Below are 9,298 nucleotides of genomic sequence, written 5' to 3'. Positions count from 1 at the left end.
AAAATGGGTCGTTTGCGTTTATTAGATAATTTAATAATTAAGGGGAATAAGTACAAATAAAATCAGAGCGATACAGTGAGTATTAACTGAGCCGGTAGCTGAATGTTCGGCTGTCACAAGCGGGTCACGTGACACCACAGATCGCTGCGCTGGGTCATGTGATTGAACAGAGGGACCGCCCGCGCCCGGCCTTCCCTGACACCCTGCGTCACATGACCTAGTGGCGAGCAGTACAGCAGTTACTGAGTGACACGGGTGACGGGATCCCCTGACTGTGCCGAGTGCCCTGTACTGCAGACAAGATGTCGGGTAAAGACAGGATCGAAGTGTTCCCTTCCCGGATGTACGTATAGTGGTGACCAGCGATATATACACCTGTTCCTCCATCTGCTGTTCTCTCTCTCTCTCTCCATCTGCCCCCCTCCTCTCTCTAGCTCCATCTGCCCCCCTCCTCTTCTATCTCAATCTGCTCCCCTTCTCTATCTCAATCTGCCCCCTCCTCTTCTCTCTCTATCTCAATCTGCCCCCCTCCTCTTCTCTCTCTCTATCTCAATCTGCCCCCCCCTCTTCTCTATCTCAATCTGCCCCCCTCCCCCCTCTCCCCTCTCTTTCTCCCCCTCCTCTCTCTCTCTCTCTGTCTACCCCTCTCTCTCTCAATCTGCCCCCCTCCTCTTCTCTCTCTCTATCTCAATCTGCCCCCCCTCTTCTCTCTCTATCTCAATCTGCCTCCCTCCCCCCTCTCCCCTCTCTTTCTCCCCCTCCTCTCTCTCTCTCTGTCTACCCCTCTCTCTCTCAATCTGCCCCCCTCCTCTTCTCTCTCTCTATCTCAATCTGCCCCCCCTCTTCTCTCTCTATCTCAATCTGCCTCCCTCCCCCCTCTCCCCTCTCTTTCTCCCCCTCCTCTCTCTTTCTCCCCCTCCTCTCTCTCTCTCTCTCTCTGTCTACCCCTCTCTCTCTCAATCTGCCCCCCTCCTCTCTCTCTCTCTCTCTCTCTCTCTCTCTCTCTCTCTCTCTCTCTCTCAATCTGCCCCCTCCTCTTCTCTCTTTCTCTCTCTCTCTCTCTCTCTCTCTCTCAATCTGCCCCCCTCCTCTTCTCTCTTTCTCTCTCTCTCTCTCTCTCTCTCTCTCTCAATCTGCCCCCCTCCTCTTCTCTCTTCTCTCTCTCTCTCTCTCTCTCTCTCTCTCTCAATCTGCCCCCCTCCTCTTCTCTCTCTCTCTCTCTCTCTCTCAATCTGCCCCCTCCTCCTCCTCTCTCTCTCTCTCTCTCTCTCTCTCTCTCTCTCTCTCTCTCTCTCTCTCTCTCTCTCTCTCAATCTGCCCCCCTCCTCTTCTCTCTCTCTCTCTCTCTCTCTCTCAATCTGCCCCCCTCCTCTTCTCTCTCTCTCTCTCTCTCTCTCTCTCTCTCAATCTGCCCCTCTCTCTCTCTCTCTCTCTCTCTCTCTCTCTCTCTCTCTCTCTCTCTCTCTCTCTCTCTCTCTCAATCTGCCCCCCTCCTCTTCTCTCTCTCTCTCTCAATCTGCCCCCCTCCTCTTCTCTCTCTCAATCTGCCCCCCTCCTCTTCTCTCTCTCTCTCTCTCTGCCCCCCTTCTCTTCTCTCTCTCTCTCTCTCTCTGCCCCCCTCCTCTTTTTCTCTGTCTACCCCTCTCTCTCTCTCAATCTGCCCCCCTTCTCTTTTCTCTCTCTCAATCTGCCCGCCCTTCTCTCTCTCTCTCTCTCTCTCTCTCTCTCTCTCTCTCTCTCTCTCTCTCTCTCTCTCCCCCCCTTCTCTTTTCTCTCTCTCAATCTGCCCGCCCTCTCTCTCTCTCTCTCTCTCTCTCTCTCTCCCCCTTCTCTCCCCCTTCTCTTTTCTCTCTCTCAATCTGCCCGCCCTTCTCTCTCTCTCTCTCTCTCTCTGCCCCCCTTCTCTTTTCTCTCTCTCAATCTGCCCGCCCTTCTCTCTCTCTCTCTCTCTCTCTCTCTCTGCCCCCTTCTCTTCGCTCAATCTGCCCCCCTTCTCTTCTCTCTCTCTCTCTCTCTCTCTCTCTCTGCCCCCCTTCTCTTCTCTCTCTCTCTCTCTCCCTCTCTCCCATCCTCTTCTCTCTCTTTCCCCCCCTTCTCTCTGCTCCCTCCTTTTCTCTCTCTGCCCCCACCCGCATCTTCTCTCTTTTCCCCTCTTTCCCTTTCTCTCTTACCCTCTCCTCTTTCCTGCTGCCCTTCTCTATCCCTCTACGCTTTTCTCTCCTCTTCTTTGTCTCTCTCCCTGCCTCTCTCTAGTCCCCTGTTTCTCTCCCTTTCTGCCTTTCTCGCTCACACCCATTCTCTTTCCCCTTTTCTGCTCTGTTTTGTCATAATATCACCATCCTTATGCTTTAAAGACGAAGCAGTAGATATAAACTACTTTATGCCGCTGAATCTTAACCTGCAGGTGTTGATATCCATTTTTCCATTGATATGTTATGGTTCTCTCAATCTATTAAGTTATTTATATAGTGCATACATATTATGTACCCCCTAACTCTGGTGTTAGACGTCACTTCTGATTCCTATGACCTGTTTAAGAGCACAATGCTTACAAAGTGTTGCATTTATGTAAAGTAGAGAAGGGAGTGCTTGTGTAAGGCCACAAAGTTCAGAAGCAATGGTTGAAACGTTGGCACTTCAAGGCCACCAACATAAATTTTTCACTTACATCCCACAGAGATTGCAGGAAAATGATAATGCTCAGTGATATGCGCAGCCACACATTGCGACCATGCTTCGCAGAACATTAAACTGGCACCAATGCAAACATGATGATTTATGGACTTCCATTTTATATTTTATTGGTGCCAGGTGACTTGTGAATATTCACTTGCATTTTGCAATGAAAAATGTAATCCACAACTTTTGAATAAAGCTTCAAGAGACAATTCTATTGTAAGACGTTTCTGAAGTGGCGGCATTTGGTCATGGTTGTGTCTATGTTACCTTCGTGCTAAGGACCTGGACGTGACAAAACAAGAGGGCAGGAGAGAACATCCGCCCTTACAGCACCTACATGTCTTCTTCGTTCTCCGTTCGATTGGGGTAATTTTTTTTTTCTATGCAGCATTGGACGCTCGCCACGCTTCGGGCTCGGTGTCTCGCTCCGCTCGCCACACTTTACTATTCCAAATAGATTGTGACATGGATCCAGGGGGTTATGGGAAAGGTCCTCTCCACAAAGGTAAACTAGACGCTACCATTTGGTCATACGGGTGGTCTTCAGTATGCCGACTGTCGGGATCCCGGTGCACAGTATACCGGCGCCAGAATCCCGACACCCGGCATACTGACACTTTTTCTCCCTCGTGGGGGTCCACTACCCCCCTGGAGGGAGAATAAAATAGCGTGGCGCGCGTACCACCGTACCCGCAGCGAGCCCGCAAGGGGCTCATTTGCGCTCGCCACGCTGTTGGTATGCCGGCGGTCGGGCTCCCGGCGCCGGTATGCTGGTTGCCGGGAGCCCGGCCGCCAGCATACCATACTACACCCGGTCATACACGTACACTAAAGGGAAGTGCCCGTAAATAGTGTATTTCTATTTCGCAATGTCTATAATTCTTTAACTTCCTGGAATAAATTGTTCTTTCCTTCACTTTGAGATACAAAAAGAACCTGTGAGCACCATTTTCAGTGGCGTTTCCCTACATTTACTAATCATGTTTTGTTGATTAGAAAATGTTAAGGTGTGTACACACGGTAAGATCTTTTCTTCCGATTCTGACTATATAGTCAGAATCGGAAGAAAAGATAGTGCAGATCGCAAGGTGACAGTCACCTTGCGATCCCGATCCGATGCCGATGCACGGCCCCGCGCGGTCGTCATCGGCCGAAAAAATAGGCTGTGCAGGCAAGTCAATCCTGACTATCTCTATAGAATAGATAGTCAGGATTGACACTTAGCCAAAATCGCACAGAACCAGGATCGCAAGCACATTCATTATGTGCTTGCGATACTGGCTAAGTGCCGACCCGGCCCCCCGTCGCACAGTGAGAATTGGATAAGTCCGAATCTCACCGTGTGTACACAGCCTTAGTTACATGAAGTGACCTGACGCCCGTACAGTTTAGTTAAATGGGTTCCAGAAAGTTTTTGTTTCTCATTTTCGCTTTATTTAGACTTGCAGGTTTTGTAATTTTGACCTTGGTAATGGTATTAATTGACTAATATATAAAAACCTTTTTAGTTTTACTCAGGTATTCATATATTGGTTTAATTACGTATTTCTAGTCCACCCTGTGGAAGTTACTATTTGTACCTGCATAAAGACCTTACTAGCCGCTCCCAGTCACTTGTCGTCCTTCATCATTGGAAACCATATTGGATGCTTGTTTTTTTTCCTCCAGAACAGCAGGAGGCGTGTGTAATGTCAGTATAAGCAAACGCTGTGTTTAGACAAAATAAACTAGTCGTTTTTCCAGATTTAACTGGACGTAGAGCAGCATTTGGGTGAGCAAAGTGTGGTCGGAACTAGGAGAAGGTGGATTGTCACATTCTATGTTTCTAAATGGTACAGATAAATGCTATAAGCGTCCCTGTTTAACTCCTTCCACTTTCCCTATACAAGGCTATGGGGGAGATTTATCAAAGATAGGAGAGAGAGAAAGTACAATCAAATCAGCTCCTGTCATTTTTCAAACACAGCCTGTAACGTGACAGGAGCTGATTGGTTGGTACTTTGGGGGTAATTCAGATCTGATCACAGCAGCAAATTTGTTAGCTAATGGGCAAAACCATGTGCACTGCAGGTGGGGCAAATGTAACATGTGCAGAGAGAGTTAGATTTGGGCGGGTTATTTTGTTTCTGTGCAGGGTAAATACTGGCTGCTTTACTTTTACACTGCAATTTAGATTTCAGTGTGAACACACCCCACCCAAATCTAACTCTCTCTGCACATGTTACACCTGCCCCACCTGCACTGCACATTGTATTGCCCATTAGCTAACAAATTGGCAACTGCGATCAGATCTTTCTTTTTATAAATAAGAGCTTGCAAAAATGTGTTTATTTGGGTTTAGATTTAATGCATATGTGACACAAATGACTTGTGTGTTCAAAGTGGGCCCAAAAACGAAACCCCAGAATCTGGTTTACATACATTTTATAAAAGTGTTTCCCTCTGGTTTACAGAAGTTGAGATTGCCTAAAGGATAAAAAAAGGGCAGACTAGATGGGCCAAGTGGTTCTTATCTGCCGTCAAATTCTATGTTTCTATTTAATAAATGCTTTGACTCATTCATCGTATATTTAGGTAGTGTTTATTTTATTTTTTTATATCTATATAATTCTTCTATAAATACAATAGGAGCATTCAGAATGAATAATAAGTGAAGCTGATATCGAGATTGATCCGTAGACATTGAAGGCGTAGTTAATAATAGGTTGTCAGAAGAGTCTAACAAAGCATTATTGTCTGTAAAATAAAACATTAGGGCAGATGTATTAACCTGGAGAAGGAATAAGGAAGTGATAAACCAGTGATATGTGCAAGGTGATAAAGGCACCAGCCAATCAGATCTTAACTGTTAATTTACATATTGGAGCTGATTGGCTGACGCCTTTATCACCTTGCACAGATCACTGGTTTATCACTTCCTTATGCCTTCTCCAGGTTAATACATCTGCCCCATTGTTTCCTGTGACCTTCACATCTGAGGCATCCCCTTAATACAGTCTGTCCTGTGCTTGTGACCTTGGGGTCAATTCAATTCGGCAACTTCTGAATAGCGCCGGGAATTGGCTCCCGACGCTATTCAATTCAGCTGCTAGTTACCCGCAATTGTCGGGAATTCTTCTCTCATCCCCGGGGGATGAGAAAAGAAACCCGACAAAAGTGCTGTCTCGCGGCCGGCGCAAGGCTGATTCTGTCGGGAATCAGCCTCGCGCCGGGGAGTTAAGTCGGAGAATGCCCGTTCTCCCGACAATTCAACCTGTTTAGTCGGCGAGAACGGGACATCGCCGACTTAACTGGAGCTGAATTGAATAGCGTCGGGAGCTAATTCCCGGCGCTATTCATAAGTTGCCGAATTGAATTGACCCCCTTGTGTCTATACCTGTGAAAATACTTCGTAAGTAATTCCCCTTTTCTCTAACGTCCTAAGTGGATGCTGGGGACTCCGTCAGGACCATGGGGAATAGCGGCTCCGCAGGAGACAGGGCACAAAAATAAAGCTTTAGGATCAGGTGGTGTGCACTGGCTCCTCCCCCTATGACCCTCCTCCAAGCCTCAGTTAGGTTTTTGTGCCCGTCCGAGCAGGGTGCAATCTAGGTGGCTCTCTTAAAGAGCTGCTTAGAAAAAGTTTTTTAGGTTTTTTATTTTCAGTGAGTCCTGCTGGCAACAGGCTCACTGCATCGAGGGACTTAGGGGAGAGAATTTCAACTCACCTGCGTGCAGGATGGATTGGATTCTTAGGCTACTGGACACCATTAGCTCCAGAGGGAGTCGGAACACAGGTCTCACCCTGGGGTTCGTCCCGGAGCCGCGCCGCCGACCCCCCTTACAGATGCTGAAGATTGAAGGTCCGGAAACAGGCGGCAGAAGGCTCTTCAGTCTTCATGAAGGTAGCGCACAGCACTGCAGCTGTGCGCCATTGTTGTCACACACTTCACACCAAGCGGTCACGGAGGGTGCAGGGCGCTGCTGGGGGCGCCCTGGGCAGCAATATTTTATTACCTTAAGGCAAAAGAATACATCACATATAGCCATTAAGGCTATATGTATGTATTTAACCCATGCCAGTTATCTAAATCCACGGGAGGAAAGCCCGCCGAAATAGGGGGCGGGGCTTATTCTCCTCAGCACACAGCGCCATTTTCCTGCTCAGCTCCGCTGTGAGGAAGGCTCCCAGGACTCTCCCCTGCACTGCACTACAGAAACAGGGTAAAACAGAGAGGGGGGGCATTTTTTGGCGATATACTGGATATATTTAAGCTGCTATAAGGAACAACACTTATATAAGGTTGTTCCCATATATATTATAGCGCTTGGGTGTGTGCTGGCAAACTCTCCCTCTGTCTCCCCAAAGGGCTAGTGGGGTCCTGTCTTCGATAAGAGCATTCCCTGTGTGTCTGCTGTGTGTCGGTACGTGTGTGTCGACATGTATGAGGACGATGTTGGCGTGGAGGCAGAGCAATTGCCGATAATGGTGATGTCACCCCCCAGGGAGTCGACACCGGAATGGATGGCTTTGTTTATGGAATTACGTGATAATGTCAGCACATTACAAAAATCAGTTGACGACATGAGACGGCCGGCAAACCAGTTAGTACCTGCCCAGGCGTCTCAGACACCGTCAGGGGCTGTAAAGCGCCCTTTACCTCAGTCGGTCGACACAGACACTGAATCTAGTGTCGACGGTGATGACACAAACGTATTTTCAAGTAGGGCCACACGTTATATGATCACGGCAATGAAGGAGGCTTTGCATATCTCTGATGCTGCAAGTACCACAAAAAGGGGTATTATGTGGGGGGTGAAAAAACTACCTGTAGTTTTTCCTGAATCAGAGGAATTAAATGATGTATGTGATGAAGCGTGGTTTAACCCAGATAGAAAAATGCTAATTTCAAAAAAGTTATTAGCATTATACCCTTTCCCGCCAGAGGTTAGGGCGCGCTGGGAAACACCCCCTAGGGTGGATAAGGCGCTCACACGCTTATCAAAACAAGTGGCGTTACCGTCTCCGGATACGGCTGCCCTCAAGGATCCAGCAGATAGGAGACTGGAAACTACCCTAAAAAGTATATACACACATACTGGTGTTATACTGCGACCGGCCATCGCCTCAGCCTGGATGTGCAGTGCTGGGGTCGTCTGGTTGGATTCCCTGACTGAAAATATTGATACCCTGGATAGGGACAGTATTTTATTGACTATAGAGCAATTAAAGGATGCTTTCCTTTATATGCGAGATGCGCAGAGAGATATTTGCACTCTGGCATCGAGAGTAAATGCTATGTCCATATCTGCCAGAAGGAGTTTATGGACGCGACAGTGGTCAGGTGATGCGGATTCCAAACGACATATGGAAGTATTGCCGTATAAAGGGGAGGAATTATTTGGCGTCGGTCTATCGGATCTGGTGGCCACGGCAACTGCCGGAAAATCCACCTTTTTACCTCAGACCCCCTCCCAACAGAAAAAGACACCGTCTTTTCAGCCGCAGTCCTTTCGGTCCTATAAGAACAAGCGGACAAAAGGACAGTCATATCTGCCTAGGGGCAGAGGAAGGGGTAAGAGAGGGCAGCAAGCAGCCCCTGCCCAGGAACAGAAGCCCTCCCAGGGTTCTGCAAAGCCCTCAGCATGACGCTGGGGCCTTACAAGCGGACTCAGGAACGGTGGGGGGTCGACTCAAGAATTTCAGCGCACAGTGGGCTTGCTCACAGGTGGACCCCTGGATTCTGCAGGTAGTATCTCAGGGTTACAGGTTGGAATTCGAGAAGTTTCCCCCTCGCCGGTTCCTAAAGTCTGCTTTGCCAACGTCTCCCTCAGACAGGGCGACGGTATTGGAAGCCATTCACAAGCTGTTTGCTCAGCAGGTGATAGTCAAGGTACCCCTCCTACAACAGGGAAAGGGGTATTACTCCACGCTATTTGTGGTACCGAAGCCGGACGGCTCGGTAAGACCTATTCTAAATCTGAAATCTTTGAACCTGTACATACAAAAATTCAAGTTCAAGATGGAGTCACTCAGAGCAGTGATAGCGAATCTGGAAGAAGGGGACTTTATGGTGTCCCTGGACATAAAGGATGCTTACCTGCATGTCCCAATTTGCCCTTCACATCAAGGGTACCTCAGGTTCGTGGTGTAAAACTGTCATTATCAGTTTCAGACGCTGCCGTTTGGATTGTCCACGGCACCTCGGGTCTTTACCAAGGTAATGGCCGAAATGATGATTCTTCTGCGAAGAAGAGGCGTATTAATTATCCCTTACTTGGACGATCTCCTGATAAGGGCAAAGTCCAGAGAACAGCTGGAGGACAGAGTAGCACTAACCCAAGTAGTGCTGCAACAACACGGGTGGATTCTGAATTTTCCAAAATCTCAGTTGACCCCGACAACACGTCTGCTGTTCCTGGGAATGATTCTGGACACGGTTCAGAAAAAGGTGTTTCTTCCGGAGGAGAAAGCCAGGGAGTTATCCGAACTTGTCAGGAACCTCCTAAAACCAGGGACAGTGTCTGTACATCAATGCACAAGAGTCCTGGGAAAGATGGTGGCTTCTTACGAAGCGATTCCATTCGGCAGATTCCACGCACGAACTTTTCAGTGGGATCTGCTGGACAAATGGTCCGG

General features: G+C 48.3%; 1 protein-coding gene across 1 annotated transcript in view; it reads left to right on the top strand.

Annotated features, from left to right (window-relative positions):
• Positions 1-156: 156 nt before the first annotated feature.
• ATP6V1D (ATPase H+ transporting V1 subunit D) overlaps positions 157-9,298 on the top strand; it is a 48,260-nt gene continuing 39,118 nt past the window's right edge. The window contains exon 1 of the mRNA XM_063948181.1: positions 157-343. Within this exon, the coding sequence (XP_063804251.1) occupies positions 303-343 (41 nt within the window). The 5' untranslated portion in view covers positions 157-302. The remainder of the gene's footprint in view (positions 344-9,298) is intronic.

The sequence above is a fragment of the Pseudophryne corroboree genome, chromosome 12, assembly GCF_028390025.1.
Source record: "Pseudophryne corroboree isolate aPseCor3 chromosome 12, aPseCor3.hap2, whole genome shotgun sequence".
In the NCBI taxonomy this organism is placed as follows: domain Eukaryota; kingdom Metazoa; phylum Chordata; class Amphibia; order Anura; family Myobatrachidae; genus Pseudophryne; species Pseudophryne corroboree.
Note: the sequence above shows the minus strand (reverse complement) of the source record. Positions and strands in the feature narration are given on the sequence as shown.